This window comes from Nyctereutes procyonoides, unplaced genomic scaffold (assembly GCF_905146905.1).
Source record: "Nyctereutes procyonoides isolate TBG_1078 unplaced genomic scaffold, NYPRO_anot_genome, whole genome shotgun sequence".
Classification (NCBI taxonomy): Eukaryota; Metazoa; Chordata; class Mammalia; order Carnivora; family Canidae; genus Nyctereutes; species Nyctereutes procyonoides.
The window spans coordinates 12,853,556-12,876,740 of record NW_026575131.1 but is presented as its reverse complement, the minus strand read 5'-3'; the positions used below and the strand labels follow the sequence as shown (position 1 = coordinate 12,876,740).

Genomic DNA, 23,185 nt, shown 5'->3' with positions numbered 1-23,185 from the left:
TTATTAATAAATATTTTTCATTTAAAAACTGGATTTCAGGGGTGCCAGAGTGGCTCAGTTGGTTAAGTTCCTGACTCCTGATTTTGGCTCAGGTCATGATCTCAGGTTCGTGGGATGGAGCCCTAAGTCGTGTTGGACTCCACGCTCCATGGGGAGTTTCCTTCTCCCTCGGCTCCTGCCCCACCCCACATTCTTGCACTGGTGCTCTTTCTCTCTCTCTCTCTCAAATAATAAATCAATGTTTTTTAAAAAATGGACTTCCATTTTTTAAAATAGGTTTCTTCTCAAGAAGCTGATGTTTGAGCTTTTGCTTTTATGTAGCAGTTTACGATCCAGTGGGCCTGGGGGGTGCTGTTTTACCTCGTGTTCATCTTCAGTTCACCTAAGTCCCTCTGACTATATATTTGAAATGATGATGGAGGTTCAGAAGGTTGGGACACTTTGTTACCTCAGGTACTGGTTACTTATAATGACAGACATTCTGGGTAAATTGGAAAGCAAAGGGCAGTCCAGTCACTCTGTGGCTTTAAATACTCCCTGACCAGCCTTTCCAACCTCCTTCCTCCCCCCTACCCTTTTTTTTTTTTTTTTTTGGTCCAAGTAATCTCTTTGATCACTTGTCAGCACATGGTATGCACTGTACCTCCTTAGCAGCCTTTTCCATTCCCAGGAAACTAGTGTGTCACTGAACAAAAATCTTTTTAAGTTTTTTGGTCTCAAAATTCAAGTTTTGATAGGAACTCAACATTCAAAGGTTTTTGCCATTCTTGGGAACATGAGACGTGAATGACCCTCCTGAAAAAGGAAAGTGACCCCTTGCACAGTGTAATCCTGGTCATGGCAGCTCTCCGAGTGATAGTGGTCACAAGAGAAGGCATGGGCCTGTTGGCTTAGTTTTGTAATTCAGAGCAAGAAATGACTGCAGGGATTGTCAGCACATATGTTTGTGGCTCCTCCTCACTTGGATATGAGAAGCACAGTCCCATTGGCGTGCTCCTAAGGGAAAAATGTGTGCACCAGGCTGATGTGTTTTAGAGGAATTGGAGACACAGTATTATTTTTCTTTTTTTTCCTGAATAGTAAAGCCAACAATTTAGGCAGAAGTGGGCAGGTACACGTATCTGCTCTTGTGGCCTTCCACTAGAGGACTGCATTTACTGAGGGTTATGGAGAGATCTTTGGAAGCAGAATGTTAATCTCTTTCCTTCATGCAAAACCTAGAAGGAGGAATTGGTTTCTAAGAGGTGTCTTCAAAGAAACCCTCGGATTTTCCATGGTCTTCAGAATTTGACCAAAGAGCAGAAAAAATGTCTGAGAAGACTCAAAAAAAGACTATATGTTGAACCATCATTTCATTTTATCCTATTAAATCCACAAGGAGCCCAGGTTTTCCTTCTTTCTTTCTCTTCCTTCAGGTCTACTGAGAGGTCTGTGCTGTTCCTAACTTCCCTTAATGACTTCTAAGGAGGGAATGCTGCTTATGGACTTCCAGGTTGACACCTCATTCTCCTCTTTTGGCTTGTGATATGTTAATCCAGGGCTTGGCAAACTATGGCCAGTAGGTCAAATCCAGTCTGCAGCCTGCTTTTGTAAATAAAGTTTTATTGGAACATAGCCTTGCTTACTCCTTTAATATATCTCTGGCTCCTTTCATGCTATGAGGGCAGAGTTAGATAGTTGCAACAGAGACCAGGATAACCTGCAAAGCCTAGAATATTTACCATTTAGCCCTTTACCGAAATCTTTACCAACCCCTGTGCTTGTTGAATCTTTGCTGTCTAAATATTAATCTGTTGAAGGGGAAGAACCATGGCTTTTTCCTCCTTGTTCTGTGCTCTTCATCCCCTGGTATGACAATGGTGGGCTTTTAGTAAATATTCAGCAGATGACCAATATCCTAAGTCCCAAGATATTGTGGCCACTTACTCACCTAATAAATAGGAATTCAGGGAAAGAGAGATCCATACTTTATCTTTCCCTTCTTTTTTTCAGGAGGTGGTGGTTTGCAGGGACAGTGGGATTGACAGTGGGACTATGTTTTAGAAGACTTTTTTTTTCCTCCCATAGGTGATCTTTCCTTTACTGTCTCTACTCAGATATATTCTATTACCCCTGTTTACCACCTTTCAACGCAGATTTGGAAAGCAGACTAAAGCAGCTCTTTCCTGTAGGGATTTGTCCATGTGGCTCAAGAGTCTCGGTACCTGGGATTGCAGGTTTTTCATCTGTGAGCCCTCTCTGATGATCCTACCCCAGACCACCACATTTTAAATTAGTCACTTCTTTATGGCCCAGTGCTCAGCTATTTCTGTACCTCCTACAAAGGTTTCCTACGGGCCTCAGGGCATTTATAGTGAACCTTAAAATATCTGAAATGTTAGAGCCTGGGCTCCAACCTGTTTGTCTTCTTTATCTCCAAACTCCCTGGGTGATCTCACCTACTCCCATGGCTTCCAGGTACCATTTTATGCCAACTCCCAAAAGTGTAGCTCCTGACTCCACCTCTTTGCTGATTTCTAGATTTCTGTTTAAATCTCTTTTGGGCATCTCTACCTGTGTTAACTCTAGGTTAGGATGACATCAAGTGCACCTGTCGCCTTCCCTCCTCTGCCCCATTTGCCCTCTTGTATTCCATGCACTGTCAATGGGCTCACCAGCAACCCTCCTGTTTCCCAGGGTAGATACCTGGATGTCACTGGTATCTTTCCTCTCTTGCTTTTTGTCAGGAGCTCATTCTGTGGCCACTCCACCTCTCAGTAGTTTAAATGGTCGGCATTCAGTTAGAACTTGTAATGAGCTAGACATTTGGCACCTTGAGGTGAAATGATGTGGCCAAATGGGCCCAGCTAGGGTTGGAGGAGCTGGGATTTGAAATGAGGCACTCTGGCTTCAGAATTCCAACTGCTGACCACAATGTTATACTGCCTGCCAACACGAGGCTGTCCGAGGAGTTCTGAGCCTGATTGTTTCTCACCTGGATAACTGGGATAGGCTCTTAAAGGCCTCTCTGCCTCTGGGCATGTCTCTCTTGCATACTGCTGTCAGTGATATACTCCCAAGCAGAAGCTTGATCGTCTCATTTCCTGTCTAAACAGCCTTCTGCAGATGATGGAATCCATTACCACCATGATGAAATCCAGTGACACCCTGCATGATCTAGCCCTATCTGGGTTTCTCTACCCACACCCCCACATTCATTGTCCTGCAGCCGCATCTGTTCATTTGCCAGTCCCTTCTGTGTACTCAGATGCCTCTGCTCCATGTTTCCCTTTGCCTGGAATACTTCCCAAGCCCTGTCTGAAATGTCTCCTGTTTTGGAAACTTTTTCTCAATCCCCTGAGCAGAGGTAGTGGTCTCCATTTCCAGGCTATTCATTTACTATAGCAATTACTACTCTTTAAGTGAAGGTTCATTGTAAGACCCAAGGGAACAGAAACCAAGTTTGTCTTCACCTTCAAGTTCCGTAGAAAAGTCCCTATGTGAGATGAAAGGAACTTGTCTGTACATAACATATCAGTGTAGGGAATCCTACTCTGTAGGGTCATTCTGAGAACAACTAGATGAGATGTATGGAAAACACTCAGCTCCATATGCTGCTTAATACACAGTAATTGCTCATGATTAGTTTTTGGTTATACATTTTTTTTCTCTCCACTCACCCACCTAGGACTGTAATTTCTTCCAGGATCAAGCCTTTCTCTGATTCCATGGCACCTGGACCATGGTGGGTGCTCATTAAATGTTCTCAGCGTTCACTGAATGAATACAAATTCTGACCCTCTGTGGCTACCTTGATACTTTAGCCTTATTATCTTTTTTTAAAATATAAACATTAGGATGTGAAAATTTGTGGCTAGTGGCTATAACAACTATAAAAGAGCACCTTCTTTAGGGGTGGAAGGAAGTTAAGTTTAGCTGAGTCCACATACATAATGTGAATTTGGAGAAATATCCTTATGATGCCAGGAACACTAAGGATCTGTTTTTTGTTTTTTTTCTTTATAACTACAGGTAGTAGTATATTATAATAATGAGGGCCAGAATCTGAATGTTCATGTTCCAGGAGCGAGGCTACATACCTCCTCTGTATGATCTCATTCACTCTTTAGGGTGATCCTGTGTGGGTAGACGCTGCCATGACCCCTTTTTGCTAAAGGGTAATAAAGGCTCTAAGAGGTCAAGTTACTTGCTCAGGGTCACCGAGTTAGCTGGTAATTGTGTTTGGGTCTATTTCCTGCCACAGCCTGAGGTCTTAGCTCTCTGTGTTGCTGCCTCCCTGTGTGCGAAGCCTCCATTAATTTCCCTGGCTCACATGTGGTCCACAAGCCCCTCCCTGGGGACCAAGGAAAGGGGAAAGGGACCCCTTTCGAGGACCTTGCCTCTATTTATCAGGCAAAGTAGGATTTGTGGTTTCACTCTTGGTTGGCCTTTTGGTGGATGAACTCTTTGTGGAGGGTGCTATGCCTTCAGAAGACAGTTTGTGTGGTTGGTGTCTGTGCTTTGTGAAGGACAGAGAAGGAAACCGTGGAAGTCTTTCTCTTTTAGGCTTGCTCTCTTGTTTGCCAAATAAAAACTATTAGTGCTTCACCTCTAATAAGTTCCAAGTTCCCAGGTCTATGAAAGTTAAGGATGAGGAAACTCTTCTTGCATAACTTCCTCTCTGTGGAGACAGAGATGGCTCATTTAATTAGGGCTTCTATGAAAGGTTAGATGACATTATTAACAATTTTTGTTTTTTACTTGCATCAGAGGAAGCGTATGCACTGTGGCATAGCATGAGGATTATTTAGATTTCAGCTTTTATTCATTTTGCACCAAGAAGCTCACTGCACTGGATTCCCCCCATATGTGAGTCTTCGGTTGTTGAAGAATACGTATTTTGGGAGAAAGGAAAAGGAAGAGTGCCCCTTCTAGGGCAGGAGCTGTACATGCTGCTATTATGTACTTTATCTGGGCTGGGTCAGATAGCTCCAGTTACAGAAGACAAAAGTGAGTCTCCAAAGGGCCAGAGCTCTTATCCAAAGTCACCCAGTTGGCGAAGCTGATATTTGAACCCAAGTCTGCCTCTCAAACATCTCTCAACTCTTCCACCATGCTAGAAAGCCTTGAAGTTGCATGGGCCCAATGCCAGGGAGATACTCAGTGCTCCGTTTTCACTGAGGGGCTACTCACACTGGCAAGCAGTGTCTGTCTGTTGGGGCGGGGGCTAGGAAGCATTGGTTATTTCACCTAAGAGGCAAGGAATCACTGCTTGGTTATATCATGAATTTTCGAAGTCATCTTCCCAATCCACAAAATGGAAGCATGATGAGTTTTATGATAATGTATCAGCTTTTCCTTGGTTTCCAATGGTGTCTTTTATTGGGCAGCTTTCTCTGGTCAGAGCTGAACTCCATGACATAAGAAGAGCTCTTGCTCAGTTATGTTTCTTTGAGTTTTCTGGAATTCGTGTTGGCGGGGAGAGTGGGGAGTGAAAGCCAGGGTGCATTGCAGATGGCTGTCGCAAACCCCTCTACTATTTCCAATTAGTGGATGCATGTGTGAGTTGTATGCCTGTCTTATATTTACAAGAGGAAGTATCCCGTTTAATTTTATTTTCACACCAAAAGCCCAAGTGTTAAGAGAACATGGTGTTTTAACACTCCCTCGGTTATCAGCTGCAGCGCGGAGGTTGTATATTGTCACATACAGTTTTCTGAGTATATTTCTACATTTGTTACCTGGCAACATTGCTGCGTCGGGACATGGAGATGTGTTGGTTCCTACCAGATCTGCACTGTTCATATTGTAGAAGGTAGAGTCTGTTTTTCTGGCAGGAATTTACAAGAGGAGAAGGCAGGAGACTAATGGAATTGGGTTGAGAGGTGGGCTGAGGCATTTCAGTGACTGTCCCTGGACTAGGGGCTCAGCAGGGATGTAGAATTGTGTCCTGCCTGAATTTATGCATAACTGTTTTGTTGCCCACCCACCAGTTCTGAAAGAAAGGAAATCGCCTAGTAGGGATGACAGCCACAGGATCTCTTGCTGGGGTCACTGTCTGAGCTACTTACTTAGATCCCTACAGGGTCTATGTTTAGCTGATGTGATGCATTGAAAACACTGTGTATAGAATTTAAATGCTTAGCAGGGCCTGTATATTCTCTTAGGCTCTCAGAGCACAACCACGCCCCACCCCATGCCTGAGGTGATGAACCCCTGTCCTTCGAAGACGTTTGTGTTCAAAACCCTTGTGTCACAGGTTTGAAAGTCCTCCACACTCTCTGAGACTCAGAGAAAGCTCACTGAGACCAAGGGCATTGAATTCTCTAGCACCTGTGACATTTCTTGACAAATGCCTGAGAGAGACAAGTTCCCATGGCAACAGCTTCTAAAAGAGTTTTGTGGCATCAACAGGTTAGAGGTATCAGAGTCATGGGAGCTCTGCAGTGCATCCTGCAAGCACGCTCTCCTGTTAAATTCCTCCATGCCAAGATGCCAAAAGGGGGAGTCTGCTCAGACACCCCAGCAGGCACTGGAAAGCTGGCCAGATTGGGATGGATTTCAGGGCACATTTGTGTCTCCCTGCATTGCTCACTTTTGAAGGCGTCTCTGAGGAGGAGGCCTTTTTAGTCCATTCCACTCTTAATGTCTTGCCTTTTAAGAGAGAAAAGGAGTGCTGATTATGCCTGGAGGCATTTAGAAGCCATCAGTTAACTTTAAATATATAAATATATATATATTTATATATATATATATATATATATATACATTTTTTTAAATGTTCTGATCTTTAGAATACCCAAGAAGCCATTTTATTAATGGTTCTTGACTCTTGGAAATTAATATTACCCTTAGCATCATCCAGAAGTGTTCTAAGAAGCTATACAATTCCTTAAGATTTTTTTTTTTTTTTTTTTTACAACTATTGAATATTTTTGTATACCTGAGCAAGACCTAACCCTGAAGGTTCCAAGCTTGGCTGGTTGTCCTGAGCACCCTTAACTTGGAAATCTATATCCTGTTTAAACTTTAAGATGATCCCTAACTTGATTAAAGTCCTCAACCAGTAGGCCGAGGAAAATGCTTCAGAAAAAAAACAAGGTCATGCTGCATTTTTTTGGTAAGCACAGGAATCAACAAAGAGATGTTATATAACTTCTATTTATATCCTCCTTGCTCACTATCTGCAGGCAGACAAGAGTCGCTGAGAAGGGATTTAATGAGCTCTCTGGGTTTGCTCACCTTCCTGAGCTGGTAGGAACCAGCTTGTTCTCAAGTGCGTCAGCAAAGAATCTGGCTGTGGGTGGGCGGCCAGGGTAGGTGGACGGACTTGTTGCCATGGTGTTCTTTCATTCTCCTGTCTCTCAGAGATCTCACTCCCCCCTTCCCTGACTCCTTCCTTTCCCCCCTTTTCTTTCTTTCTTTCTTTCTTTTTTTTTAATCTATAAGCTTCCTTGTTTCTCACACCTACTCATGATTCTTGGAGCTGTCTCCGGAAACAGAATATTTCCCCATCCCCCAACAGCTCCCCCCATCCCAGGAGCTCTCCGTTGTGTAGCTCCAGGACATCAGAAGAGTTTCTGCTAAGGTATATTATGTTCACCCTCCCCTACTTCTTTTCCCATGATTTTTTTTAATTACTCACCCCTTCCATTATAGGGACCAATCCCAGAAGTCTTTAATCTCACCCAATGGAAGCTTGCTCTTCTTCCCCACTGGATTGCCCCCAACCCCGTGGATTCCATTGTCAGTCATAAGAACAGAGGCTATGCCCCAAAGGAGGAGGGCTGTTTGTATTATCCCTACATTCTCCTGTGTGTTCTTGCCCTGAGTGGGTTGATGTCTCCTGTCTCACATAGCACATTATAAAATAGAACCAAATGAACACAAGAGAATGTGTTTGTCCCACAGTGATCATTCCTGGAGCTTGGGCAGTTTCTGTTACCTGCAGGTTGAAATTATTCAGCCTGCACCAAAAAAGAGGGGTGGTGGCTCCTCCACCCATTTCTCAGCAGAGAAGTGGAACTGCCATTCTGAGAAGTCCTCTGTGGCAGCCCCCAGGAGTGCCCACCACAAAGCCTTCTGAGATGGGCTTGCGTTACCGTCCACATTCCCACCAGAGCAGAGGTATTAAAAAGATGTGAGTAGGGAAGTTTTAATGAAATGTTCTTAGAAAAGAATAAATAGCTCCCATGAGGATAGGCTTTTAAAAAAAAAAAAAAAAAAAAAAGCCCAAACCCACCCCTGCCTTGCCCAAGAGTTGTGCAACTCTTAATAGCAGTAGCCTGTTTGAATAATCAAAGGCAAGCTGACTTCCCCTTATTAACTTCTGTTAGAGACATCTGCATAAAATATCCCCAGATTCCAGACCAAGAAGGTAATTTTTTTTTTCCCTCTGAGTAACTGGAGGGACTTTCCCTTTGGAGCTCTTCCAACAGAGTTAACTTCATGGTTGAAAATATTTTCTCATTAGAAACTACCAGCATTTTGAATCCTGACATGGGGATGTGAAAGACACCTCGTACACAAGTGTGTAGCCTGGGCCTCACAACCTAACTGACATTCACAACTGGCTTTGGGACTTCTGCCGTGACCCTTCTTTGCACTGAGAAATCTATACCCACTTAAATTTCCTAAGGGTCCCCTAAGTTCCTTTTTGAGGCTGGCAGAGGCACTCTTGATGTTTCTATCACTATCCTACGCCTGGGTTTTAAACTATCCATCAAGGTGGATCAAGGTGGCCGAGACACGGACTAGGGTAGTCCTGTAAACCATCTAACACCTTCAAGTCACTTGTTTGACTTTGCATTCAGGCCTGGCGGGGGGAAGTGTATTGCATTTGAGAAGGATGTATTTCAGTTGCCTTCACCATACGGTGTTTGAGAAATGTGTTTTTATTAGCCTCCTTGCAACATAAGCCCACAAACTGTTCAGCCCAGAGCCTGGGTAGTTATCATGTCTAGGAGTGAGCCACGTTCTGAGATGTTAGGCTCACAAATGATTGTCCTTCCTGCTCCATAGTTAATAATGCAGGTGTCAATGGGGCCAGAGTAGTTAACAGTTAACTAGATGGATTACGGATCTCCGGCCAGCCTGAGCCCATCACAGAGGCATGTGTACAAACCCGATAAGCCTGTGAGAGGTGAGAAGGCCACATCAGCCACCTTCACCTGGTCCTTGGCATGTTTCATTTTCTCCATTTGATTAGGACTTTGGGCTTTCACAGAGGGAGGATCTTTGGGTTATTGAGTTAAACTTTAGCTGCCATGATGCACATCTCAATTCAATTTAAGGTTTTTGGAAATAAACCTCCTTCAGGATTACTGTGCATTCATCAAAAGAGCAAACACCTGGTGTTTGAGCACCTGGTGGATGCCAGGCATTGTATGAAATGACCATGATATAGTCAAGGATGGGATCAATCTGGATCCTGCCCTCTAGGAGCTTACAACCAGGTGGGAGAGATAGCCAGTAAGCCAGTTAGATAAACAACACCCTGGGAAGAAGCGTGAGGAAGGAAACAACCGGGTACAGAGTGTCAAGGAGAACCCACTTAATATGATCAGGAAAGGCTTCTCTAAGGTGGTGCCATTTGAGCCCAAACCTAACAGATGAGAAGGGAACCAGCCATGTGAAGAGCAGAGGGCAAGAGTGTTCAGACAGACAGGCTGGCATGAGCTTGGACACTGGCCAGAGCTGAAGGAGGCCAAGGAGGTGGAAGCACAGCGATAGGGGGAGCAGGAATGGAATGATGGCTAGACCCCAGTAATACGCTTGTCGTCAGGCAACCTGAGTGCCAACTCCTAGTCAGTGCTTCTAAAGGGCACCAAGTTGGCTCAGGCCATCACCCGCTTGCATACACGTTACTGATGCCAAAGCCATAATATATTAAGCAGCACTTACACAGATGAGTGCTGTGTAATTTCATCCCGTCTTCTCCATCTTGTTTGGCCGTCTGTATGTCTTACTGTCGGATCCCAGGGATGTTCTCTACAGCCACAGGGAAGCTACCTGATAGGCCAGTACATAGTGAGGTGGGTCTGTGGGGTTGGGAGATACAGGTCCTGGAACTTTTCCTTTCAGTCCACGGGGAACAGGGGTTAGGTAGGCTGTCACCTGACAGTTGGTGGAATTGAGCAGAGGACTGAGGGTGACTGTGGGACCTCCATCAGGAAGGGACTTGCTTTGGTTGATGTTTTGCTATTTGCCAGCCAGTGTCCTTGCCCCTGGCAGGCCAGAGTGTATTTATTTTTCTTTGGATTTTATGGTCGAGTGGATTTGTCATATGCTTGCTGAGAGCAGGGAAGGGAAAGTGACTGGTATAAAAAACCTCTGAGGTGCCAGGCCTCTACTAGGCTTTCCCCCATGTTCCCTCCTTTACTCCATCCAACAGGCCTCCTGGGTGGTGCATATCCTCTCCCCCGCCCCCATTACAGGTGAGGAAAGGGAGGCTGCAAAGTAATAAATGGCCCATCCACACACACCCACCCAGCTCCTCAGTGCTCCCTGCCCATCCACTTCCACCTTGCTAAGTCTGCAGGATATAGAGCCCTTCCTCTGTGCCCCTGCTGCTGTCTGTGCAAACACAGGAAATGGGTGTGCAAAGGATTGTTCTTGACATCAATGCAGAGCTCAAGTTGGATGCCCTGTAGAACCTCGTAACTGTGAGGGCAGGAAAAGTCAATGTTGATGAATTGCCCTGAGTACACAGGATGGAAATAAGACCAAGATTGAAGTTCTTCCCCTCCAACTTCCGGGTTAGTTCTCTTTCTTGGTGGCACAGACTGAACCCCCAAGTGAAGTGGGAAGGAATAGGCAAACTCAGCCTCACCCCTGTGCCCTCTTGTGTGGATGCATGATCGAAATTTTTGATGATAGAGTCTTCCATACACCTCTTCTCAGGCCTTGTGCAGGTTGAGGCTCACTGAGAAGGCTTTCTGTATACCCCCTAGCAAGACTGTGGGCAGGCAACTTGGGACCTCAGAGTTTCACCCTAACTGCCAGAAGTTACTTTTCATTGAATCATAGAATCAGCTCTGGAGGGCACCCTCAGAGGCACCTCCTGCAGCCACAGACATGCACTTGAGGTTGTTCTGCAGCTTCTTCTTTAGTTGAGTGGATGTCCATGGACTGAGATTCTAAAAGCTCCCTGAGTACTTTAACAAAAGTGCTTCTTGAGGTCTAATCAAAGTCTTGTTTGCTGAAGACCACCTTTCCTTTTTATAAGCCTCATCCTGACATGAAGAGCAACCACAGTGCCTTCTAGCACTTGAGGAAGATTGCCAAGGAGGGTCCCTACTGTAGTCCCCTGCGACACTAGTCATCTTCGTTCTCTGGAAGCTTTCTATTTTTCTCTTCCATCTTTGACTGGAAGAAACAGCTGCCAGTATGCACCAACAAAGGATGCTGGCTTCTGGCACTCATAAGGAGGTTTGAGAATTGAACCCAGAGAAAATTTGTCATCTCCTTAATGTCTTATCTCTGGGTCAGAGATCCAGAGTCCTCTAGAAGGATGTCTAACCTGTCTTTCTAAAATCTGATTTTATTGTTAAAAATTGCTGGAGATGTTTATAGTTTACCTACCATACAGGGACTTTGTGAGATAAAACCTTTAAAAAGTCTTTTTAGGAAATTTAGTTTGTTGGTGGTTGTTGTTGATGCATATGTGAGAAACTTAGTGTTTTGAACCACAAGGAGGAGGAACCAGACTGCTTACCAAATAGGGCAGGCTTTCTCCACTGGTGCTGATTCCTATGGGTGCTGAGAGACAAAAAAGGAGAGGTATTAAACTTTCCATCCTAGGAGAAAAATGGTTCTTATAGAACATTTATAGAAGTTGGACTCTACTGCTTGCTAAAACTGGAATTCATTCACCCTGAAAAGAGTCATGAAGAGCCACTGCCTTGGCCTTGACATTGGAGCTCAAGCCCTAACTTGGAGCTCAGTGACCAGACTAATTTGAGTGAGGATCACCTTGCCCTCCACCTCTTCTCTCAAGCATTAGAGAACTTTCTTTTTTTTTTTTTCTATTTATGATAGTCAGAGAGAGAGAGAGACGCAGAGACCTAGGCAGAGGGAGAAGCAGGCTCCATGCACCGGGAGCCCTACGTGGGATTCGATCCCGGGTCTCCAGGATCGCGCCCTGGGCCAAAGGCAGGCGCCAAACCACTGCGCCACCCAGGGATCCCATTAGAGAACTTTCTTTCAGAAAAAAGAACTTGAAACATGGGCATCTTTCTAACCTAGACTTGGTTTGCTTCATCACTTCTTTCTTTTGTGCTCTGACATTTATATTACCAGTGAACTCACTGAAGCTAAAGACATCCTCACAGAGCTTGGTGAGCTGAATGTTCCAGATGTTTACTGGTTAAACCTATCAAACCTTGCCAAAAAATTTCCTCCTTAGAGTGATAATCTATACCAAGGGAATGTTTGATTCTTAATGCCCAATGTTAATTATTAGACTCTTTTATTATATCATACTTTTCCTGAAGTAAAGAATGGTAAAAAACAGTGATGGAAAAATAGTCCATATTGAATGTTTAGGGGCCGTCTGTGAGGAGGGTCTGACACCAAGCTTGTATTCTGCCTTTGATTACCTTGAACTCTGAGAAATGGAAGCAAAATTGTTTAGTTTTATGTCTAAGGGAATCTGAATGACTTCTATGGTGGAATTCCAGCTGGATTTTTTTTTTAACTTTGTTTATTGTGACAGTTACTGAGAACTGCTATTCACTGCTTTTGCCGTCCATTCAGAGATCATTTTGACCTGCTAGTATCAAGCCAAAATTGTTTATCACTGGACATTTTTTGGACATTACATACCTTTCCTTTGAAAGGGGGAGTAATAGATAACAGCAGCATCTTACATTTGAATAGGTTCCCATAGCAAAGTGTTTTTCACACATAATGTTTCATAACTGCAACCTTGATGGGGCCCTAGCTTCTATGTGATGCATACAAGGCAGGTGGTAAGAGTCTCCTTTTTTCAGATAAGGAACCGAGGGCATAAACGCTATTGAGTAAATTGCCCAGGATCATGTGGCTGGTTCGTGAGGAGCGAAGGCTAAAATTTAGGTTTCCAGACTTCCAGTTCTCCAAGCAGCTGTGCCTAACCACGTGTGCTTTATCAACTAGTTTATGGTTCATGATCTTAGGTTTTGATTGTCATCCTTGGTTTCTAAGTAAAGGACTCAAGACCTCTACCCACCACTGTGTGACAATGGTTTTGTTAACATGTAACCCCTAACCTGGCAAATCTTCAACTAGCAGAAAGGGGTTCGTTTGGGGGCCCATCTTAACAAGTAACAAGTGCATCAGGCCTCACAGGAAAGTTGGGGCATTCACATGTGTACCTATCACAGCTATTCTTTACTGTGAGAATAGTCTGTGTTTGTGCAGCTGAGAGACTTTGGGTGGTGGGGGGTGGATTATAAAAAGCCAGGAGGTGTTTAGAGGTCGACAAACTCTTGCTCAGGTGAGAGGTGTTTAACAAAGCACAGCAGTCTCGAGCATGGGCCGATGCTACAGACAAGTGGGGCCTGAGTCCCAGGGCACTGCCACCATTTCCTAGCTGTGTGACTTGGCAAGTTATTTGACCTCTTTAAACCCCAGTTTCCTTGTCTGGAAAGCAAGGTTAATAATAATACACACCACATGGAGTAGGTATATGGATTAAATGAGATAGTATCTATAAAGCATTTAGGCAGTTCCTGGAAAATAGGAAGTGTTCAGTGACCATTCCCTGTAATAAGATTTATAGAAAGAAGGTCCCCGGGCAATGGTGAATGCTCAGTTAACCACAGGTACTGGAAGAGAACCCCATAGGTAGCCATTGGTAGCCTTGGTAGCCATTACTGTCCTGTTGACACCTGCAGAGTATCTGTTCAAGCCGGGAAGGTCTGGTTAGAGGTCCCCTCAGGTCCCAGAAGCTACCAAGGCCAAGTCTGAGGTCCTTATGTTTCAGGGGCAGAGTGAAAAGAGAAAAATCAGATTCCAGGGAACAATTTCCCTCAGCCCCTGAAAGTTCAAGCATTGAGCACTGTTCGGCAGTCACATTTTTCAAATTCTTGGACTCGGTCTGAGGACTGAATTCATTTTGCAGCAGATAAGTGACCACAGTGAATGTCATAGGCTGTAGTGGTTGGGTCATGTCATACTAGGCAGTGAAATGGAAAGGCTCATTCTCTGGAATCCCTCCAGGGGTTCAGCACAAAGGCGCCTAGAAGGTGGGCCAGCCTCAGCATGGAAATGCTTTCCTATGGGGCAGAATCAAAGTCCCAAAGCTGTCCTGGGAGCGCTGTGGACTCCTGCCCCCAGACCGCCCCTGCTCCTGTCCTGCTCCATCCTGGATCACATCTACCTCCATTTCCTGCCACTCCCCATTCTTGTAGTTAAGATGCCCATAAAGGGCTTCTCCCTTCAGAAAGGCCTTGTGCTCCTGTAGGTGCGGGCTGGCTGGCTCTGTGTTCTGGGGTGCAGAGTCTGTCTTTGCCCTCCAGTCTCTGAACTCTGGGGAAGATGGCTTTTCAATAAGGTGCTCATTTGCTTACCTTCCCTGTGTGTGCCCTGTGCACGGGGCAGGCCTCTGTCTCCTATTCTTCTCCTGGGACCCCTTGCCTGTGGTGTGATTGAGGCTGTGACCTCTTGCACCCGAAGAAAGGAGTATCCAGCCACCCCCTCCCACACACTGCCTGCCTGTTACTAGAATAGTTGCCACTGTCTGCTAGTCTCTCACTTCAGGGGGCCTCTTATTTCAGAAGCCAGATGGGCTCGTCATGAACCGTGCTCTCTTTCTTTGCAAGGACTTGAATGGCTATAGTGAGTGGCTATCAGGCTAATCAAGCAATATCTTATTATTTTTGAGTGATCTGAAAGGATGTTTTCATTATTATTTTAAACCAAGACCTCAGCTCCTGAATCTCTCTACAGCTTAAATCAGCCCAAGGAGGGCAAACTGTGTCCACTTGACAGTTACCCAGGTCAAGAACATGCCCTCAGGCCACTGTGTCAACCATCCATAACCCAGCATGGTCAAAAGTGAGTGGCTTGGACAGTCGGAGACAAAGATTCCATATGGCCTTGGCAAGTCCGTTCCCCTGCTATAGGCCTCAGTTTCCTCCTTAATAAAATCTGGAGGGCTGGACTAAAGTGGTAGTTTCTAAACAATGTTCTTTGTTGCCCTGTTATTCCAAAGAGGCGTTCTGGTGACAGAAAGATGGTCCTTCCTGCAGCTGAACTGTTCTGTGTGTCTCTTAAACATAGGGTCTTTCTGTAAGGTGGTGTTTGGGGAGGGAGGAAGAATGAGTTTCTCTGCTGAGAACAACATTGGAAACTGCTGGACTAGAGTGCTTCTCACTTTAACATTTCATGATCTGTATTTCCTTTTTTGTGGTTCTTGTTTTTCAACTTGGCTTGCAACAGCCACACCTAGGTCCCCTCCCACCACTGCCCTCCAGAGCCCCCGTGGAGGGGGCCACTGTCAGTGGTCACTTGCTCACCTGCCCCGACCCCTGACTTCCTTCCTTAAAAGCCAAGCCAAGCAGACCTGTTGTCTCTAATGTTGAGGGTTGATGCTGTGTGTCTGCCCCCAAACCAACCTTCGTTTCCTTTGAGTTCCCCATCCAACCACTGGTGCTGGTCCTCCAGGGGTTCCTTAAAAAGGCAGGATGATAGAAAAGGGTGGAGGGAACAGGGAGCATGGGACCTCTCCCAACCCAGCTGTATGATCTATAATAGGACAAATTTATGAACGATAATATCTATCTTGGCAGTCTCCTAATATGCTGACAAGACCACTTATATGGAAGGGGCTTTAAAACCAGATGTCTTTTGGAGATACATGGAGAGTGATGAAAGGTTAGTTTTGAGGACAGCAACACAGATCCCTCTGCTGGCGGAGAGGTCCCTTCTCTGGACAACTTTACATAGTTCTCTAGCTTTCTGGAAATAAAGCTGATCTTTCCCCCTCTCCCTTTTCATTGTGACACAATTCATATACTATAATATGCATAGATTTTAAGTGTGCAGTTTGATCAGGTTTGACAAATGTTTATATCCATGTTTGCTTTCTATGGCTGCTGTAACAAATTACTACAAACGCAGTGACTTAAAACAACCAGATTTTTTTATCCTGCACATTTGATCTGAGTCTTTTTTTGTTTTTGTTTTTGTTTTTTTGTGTTTTGTTGTTGTTTATCTGAGTCTTAACTAGGCTGAAATCCAGGTGTTGGCTGGGCTGTATTCCTTTCTCGAGTCTCCAGGGGGAAAATCTGTTTCCCCTCCTTTTCCAATAGAGGCCGCCTGTGTTCTTTGGGTCAAGGCGCCTTGCTCCATCTTCCCAGCGTGCAGTGGCTTGAGTCCTTCTCAAATGGTCCCCCTCTGAGCTCTTCTATCATCTTCCACTTTTAAGGACCCTTGCAATCATGTTGCCTCCCCTGATTATCCCCTAGGATAATATCACTCTTTTAAGGTCAGCAGCTTTGTTCCCTTTGCCATGGGAGGTAACACATGGTCACTGGTTCCAGGTTTTATTATTGTTTTTCTGTCTACCACCAGCCTAATCAGGGTATTTCCTTCAGTCCAGAAAGTTCTCTCATTTCCCTTCAGTCTCCCCCCGCTCACACTTCACAGGGACATCCTCTGTTTGGACTTCACTTACCACCATGTAAGGTTGCCTGCTTTAGGCCAGATGAATTTTGAATGACTAGGATGGGGTGCAGTGAGACCTTTGGAAAACAAAACGATCTCTACTTGACTACTGGCTCTTAATTGGAGAAAGGGGCGATTCATTGGTTCAGGGAGGAAAGTGGATGAGTAGCTTGTGGAAAAGGCCCTGCTTTGAGAGCCTAAGGTCTGGGAGGCCAGAGTACCCACCTGCTGTGGTCTGAGGTTCCACTTGATCTGGGGAAACAGTCTTGAGGCGGGGGATGTCCCCTTTCCCTTCCCAAGTCCTCCAAACACAGTATCACGGAAAGAGGTTTAACAAGCAGGGATGAACTGTCCAGGGCCCTGGTTTCTCCAAATGCAGACAACCCGAGGCACCAGAGACGCGTAGTGAGTGCCTCCAGGAGCCTCTAACTGAAGGCTCCTGTTCATCAAGCCCCCCGTCTCTCCCCATAGCACATCCTGCCTCTCTGGGGGAGGTCTCTTAGTTCTTCTGCACTGCTGTCACTTTTCACTTCTCCTCTTACACAAGATAGCACTGCTTCCCTTCTGGGGACCAAGCTTCTTCCTTCCAGAGTGTCTTTATTTAGATTCTCAGACGGGAGACCTGAGGCGACAGCTTTTGACTCTCACAGCGTCTCGGTGAGGTTACGTTTGTCACAGTGTGGGCATCTCAGGGGTGTGATAAATACTTGATGTCCATTATCTTTTAGGGTGCCCTGATCTCTCAGAGATGAGTAATAACTACCTCTATGGCATTTTTGTGTGAGATAACACACATGAAGGAGTTCCTGGCAGCTTATTAGCAGTCGGGAAACATCGGCCATTGTGTGCATATTACTGTGATTTTTTTCATTAGATCTTCATAACCACCATGCAGTACTGTTACCATACCCATTTTTCAGATGAGAAAATTCAGGTTTCAGAGATGTTGTCACTTTCTAAGGTGACATAGCTTATGAGTGGCAGAGCTGAAACCCAGGCGTCTCCAACTCCAGCGACAGAATCTTCACGCTTTACTAACCATGCCCTAGCCACTTACAGGGATGCCTTCACTGTGGGGTTTTTACATTATACAGATGTGATGGTGGTACCAAAAAAAAAAAAAGACGATCAGTGGGCACTGTGCTAAGCACTTTGTGGGCACCGTGGTGGCCCTTCCACATGGGTTCAGAGAGGCTGAGTAACTTGCCTGTGGTCACCGAACTAGTGAGTGAGGGACCCAGGAGTCTGATTGGAAAGCCTGTCCTCTAACACCTTCATTAAGGAATCTTTTCCTTCCTTTGAGGCACTGGCAATATTTCTCTTATTTGATACTTAATAATAACCATGATAGAGCATACCTCTTATTTCAGCTTGATGGCTGGGTACCTCAGAGACTTGTGACTGCCCTGAATCCTCTCTTTCACCTTCTAACCACCAGCCTTGTTTAGTTCTGGTTCTCTGTGCTTATTCATGTCTCTGTACCCCAGTGTCTACTTTATTATTTTGTTGACCACACTCTGTTTATAAAGCTGCTTCAGATCCTTGAAGGACTAAGGACTGATATAAATAATGCCAAATAAATATACTGGCCATTGCAAAACATATATAGAAGTGTGTAATCCTGTCGCTTGCCCTTCTCCCGTTTCATAAGAGGTTCCCTTACCCTGACCCTATCAGTTGACATCTGTTGGGTTAACCAGCTAGACGTTAAGCAGTGCAGTTTGTAGCCAGCGATTGGTCTGCACTGTGTTGCACTGTTACTGATGACAGATGGCAGGCTTTAGTTATTTATTTATTTGCTTACCTACTTAAAGTACATTTGGTTTTTTTGAGTGACCAGATTGTCCAAAGGATGCTTTTTAAGTTGCCTCCATTCAACAAGAAGACGTAATGGGGTAGCAACTAAAGTTCATTGCCCCAAGTGGCCAGCTTCCAGTGCAGTCTCCCCCATGACCCCATGTGGGAGAGATATTGTATAACTTACCTTGGTAAAAAATGTGGTCACCATAATTAGGTGGTGATATGAGTTCTTCGTGCCCACATTTCTCCTTTTGTTTGTAGATGCATCAGCTCTCAAAGAAGTGAACAGTTAGAACTTGCTTTTTCATATTTGAGCAGTTTTCCAGAATTAATCTATGTTGGGGATTTACTTCTGGCACAGTCACTGAATATAAGCAGGATCTGATTGAGAGGGTGTAGTTACAATGATCCATGAAGTATTGAGTTGTATTCATTCTTTCATCAAATGGTTAGGAAGCTCCTTCTATGTGTTGGGGCTCCTCTGGGTGCTCTGGAGACAGCTGTGAAGCATACAGGTGAGGCACCTATCCTCTTGGAGTTTACACTGTATATAAGACCTACAGTAAGTAGGTGAATGACAAATACAACAGAGACCAGTTGCTATGAAGAAAATAAAACAGGGCAGGGAAGAATAAGCAGTTTCTGGGTTGCTGCTTCCATAGGATTATCAGGATGGCCTCACTGGGGAGGTGATGTTAGTGGGAATACCAAAGGATGAGGGAACCCTAGCCTAGCCAAGGAAAGAGCCAGGAAAAGTGAGGAGAGCAAAACAATGGCTCTGAGTGTCTGATACAATACTCTTTGCCAGCATTCTCTTGGGTCAGTTTCATAGGGATAAATGGCTATTTTGGTAAAAACATCCGTAGGTTGATTATTAAATTACTGTGTCTTTTCCTTACTAGGCTACCAGTTTCATGGGGGGCAGGGTCTAGGCCTCTTTTCGCTCACTGTTGTATCTCCTATGATGGACGTAGTGCCCAACACATGACAAGTGCACAGTGAATGGCTGGAAGGATGAATATACAGATAGATGTATAGGTATGTGGATGAATGAGTAAATGGATGGAATGACGGATGGAGAGATGAAATAGTAAGAAACTGAAAAGAGGATTCAATGTGGTAAAGGGCAATGGAGGACGCTAAAGACTTGAGCTTGGTTCAAAGTGTGTGGGAGCCATGGAGGACTCAGTGACACATGCAGAATAAGGTGAAGCAGTAGGTAGGTGATGACTTGTACTGCCACTGGGAGTGGTTGGAGGGGAAAAGATAGAATCAGGGAGCACAAGTAGGAAGGACGGATCTTATGCTGTATATTGGAAACATCCAGAAGTAGGGAAGAACAGTGAGATGGAGAGGAAAGAACATAGTCAAGAAGTGCTTTGTAGGCAAATGAGACTAACATTTGTCAATGCAGCATAGAGTCTAGTAACTAGAAGAAGGGCCACAGTGACTACAGTTTCCTTTTGGCAGATGAAAACGTGGTGGCTCTCCTGGGGCATGCTGAATCTGGCAGCAAGTGTTGGGGGCCATGGAGGCAGGGTGAGAGATGGAGGAAGTAAGAAGCTATGACGGCTGATAAGATTCTACTTTTTTCTAGGATTGCAAGCCTAGGGCTACCTTTGGTAGAGAAATGCCATCTTTCTACATGGGGGAGGATATGAAATTGGCAGAAAGATCCAACTGGGAGAAGAAAATATATTGTTTAGAGCTTTGTTTTATTCCTCTGGAAATGACCGTATTGTATTTTTATGTAAATAATTCACAACAGCGTGGTGTTTGCAAAGGGGTGAAAAGAGAACACTCATAAATGAAGTTGAGACACCATATTGTGTTTTTACATCAACATTGTATACTCTTGCTTGTAGTGGGCCCAAAAACAAATGTGCATCCAAGAGGCAAGCTACCTGTTAACTTGGAGCTTCTTCATCTCACCATTTTTGACCTGTCCTTCAAGACCTCGTTTGAAAATCACCTTTTCTACAAAGATTCTGGGATCACTCTGGCCCACTGTCACCCTTGCCAGCTCTGAGCTTCTATGATGTAACTGTCTGTGTAGCTTCTGGAGCACTTTTTACTTACACATTTTTTACTTACGGATTTGTCATCCTAACCTGCCATGGAGCCCTACAGGGGCAGGTAGCACATCTTACTCATCCATATATATTCACAGGCTGTGCAAAGTAAGGGGCTCACAGAAATCCTTAAACATAACACATGACAGGACCTGCAGTAACAATGCAAAAATACATTGTTTCCAGTATTAATGGAGTTGTTTTGAATGTGTGCAGGGGCTGCTTCTTAATAGGCTAGAATCTCCCATCACCCTTTAGCATGTGTCCCAAGCCTATATGACTGTTCCATTAAAGACATCCCATGGCAGATTGCTTTAAAGTCTCTGTGTAGAAAATCTCAAGCCATACAATCCAGAGAGTGATAGTGCATGGGACCATGTTTAACTTTGGTCCAAACCTAGACTATTTGTGAGGTTTTGCAGCAGGCTCTGATCTCTGTGAGGTTTTGGTGTCTTGAGTGGGATTAGATCACTGATCTGTCACAGTGTTGAAAATTTGTGGGTTTTCCATGGCAGCACTCCTTTTTCTGCCGGTTAACAGAAGATAAGAAGTCAGAAAAATTCTTCAAGGTCTTCTATGACCGAATGAAGGTCGCCCAGCAAGAAATCAAAGCAACAGTGACCGTGAACACCAGTGACTTGGGGAATAAAAAGAAAGATGATGAGACAGACAGGGATGCCCCATCACGGAAAAAAGGTAAGTGTGGCATGGCCCTCCCTCCAGCTGGACCTCCAGTCTTTGAACTGTATCACGACTGAAGCTTTTGGGAGAAGCAGATCAGTCTGGTTATGATATAATTCTTCCTAAGTAACCAGAGCTGAACTACCATGCATTGGTAGTTTGTCTTGTGTAAAAAATGTACATACCTTCTTCTTAGTCAAACTCAAGGTTTTATTGGCAGGAACTACTTTTATAATCTTTTCCTGTAATTTTCTATTCAATGTTAGGAAAAGTTAAAGAAGACATACACCTTAGGGGTACCTGGGTGGTTTACTCGGTTAAGTGTCCGACTCTTAATTTCAGCTCAGGTCATGATCTCAGGGCTGTGGGATTGAGCCTCACATCAGGCTCTGTGTGCAGCAGGGAGTCTTCTTAAGATTCTCTTCTCCCCCCCACAAAAAAAAAATAAATAAAAATTAAAAAAATAAAAATAAAAAGATTCTCTTCTCCCTCTCCCCAATGCTTGTATGCTTTCATGCACACTTGCTCGCTCACTCTCTTTCCCTCTCAAATAAATAAATCTTTTTTTTTAATACATCTTAAAAAAAAAAAGGCACACATTTTAAAACTGGGTATCCATCACTTAAATTCCCCCTTATTTTCTAAATTATTTGGAAGTTTCTAAAGCTTTTCATTCATGATCTCACTCAAAGAGAAGTCATACTTGGAAGTAGGTAGATGCACCAGTGTTGGAATCAAATGGCTATGAGGAGGTTAATGAGCCACTCTGAGCCTCTTTCTTCAGGTTTAGAACTGGGCTTCTCACACAGCACATTTGGCATCTGGAGGATGAGTTGCTGGAGGGGCTGTCCTGTGCACTGTGGAATGTTTAACAGCATATGTGGCCTCTACCCGGTAGATGGCCAGTAGCCTGCCCTACAGCCGACTAGAAGTGTCCTCAGATTTTGCTAATTGTCCCCTGGGTGGGGGTGGGCACCAGATCAGCTCTAGTTTATAACTACTGGTCTAGAATGGGAAAGGTTAACATTTACTGAGTACTCTCTATGAACCAGACACTGTTCAAAGTCCTTTACATCCTTTACTTCATGTAGAACTGAGGTTAACCCTGTAAAATAGAATTGTTAACCCCATTTTACAGATGGGGGAACTGAGGAGCGGAGGTTGACTTGTCCTTGTTAAGGCTATACAGCGAGTAGGCAGTAGAGTCAGGATTTGAACCTAGGGGCAGTCTGGCTACAGAGTGTCTCACTCTTCACTCTGATGCCTAGTTGCTCTGAGGATTTGATGCTGTGGTACTTAATGGGAACCACTCAATCAATTGTCACCATAGTAACAGTAATTCGGGTTGTGGTCATTGTTATGTTGACCCTCTCAGAGGCTTCTCTAGTTAGAATCCACTGATGCTCTCCCCGTTTTGCAGATGAGGATGCTAAGGCCCAGAGCCACATAGGTTTGTGAGGCTGACAGAGCCAATACTAAAGCTTTTCCTCTAAAACAGTATAAGCATAGGTGAAATGTGACAGCCATGAGCCAGTTGGCAGAGCATGACTCCGTTTTAATCCTAAGGACTGGGATCCCTGGGTGGCGCAGCGGTTTGGCGCCTGCCTTTGGCCCAGGGCGCGATCCTGGAGACCCGGGATCGAATCCCACGTCGGGCTCCCGGTGCGTGGAGCCTGCTTCTCCCTCTGCCTGTGTCTCTGCCTCTCTCTCTCTCACTGTGTGCCTATCGTAAATAAATAAAAATTCAAAAAAAAATATTAATCCTAAGGACTAAGAGAAGTGACTTCTTGGAGTGTTTGGCCAACCTTAAAGATTTCTAGTGAATACAAGGACTTACATTTTTTTTTTTTTATTTATTTATGATAGTCACAGAGAGAGAAAGAGAGAGAGGCAGAGACATAGGCAGAGGGAGAAGCAGGCTCCATGCACAGGGAGCCCGATGTGGGATTCGATCCAGGGTCTCCAGGATCGCGCTCTGGGCCAAAGGCAGGCGCCAAACCGCT

The 23,185-nt window shown here is 44.7% G+C and overlaps 1 protein-coding gene across 5 annotated transcripts in view; it reads left to right on the top strand.

The window, feature by feature from the left end:
• Window positions 1-23,185, top strand: part of ITPR1 (inositol 1,4,5-trisphosphate receptor type 1) — a 318,830-nt gene that overhangs the window by 224,622 nt on the left and 71,023 nt on the right. For all 5 annotated transcript variants that reach the window (XM_055343239.1, XM_055343238.1, XM_055343242.1 and 2 more), the window contains one exon: window positions 21,017-21,197. In XM_055343239.1, coding sequence (XP_055199214.1) covers window positions 21,017-21,197 — 181 coding nt within the window. The remainder of the gene's footprint in view (window positions 1-21,016; window positions 21,198-23,185) is intronic.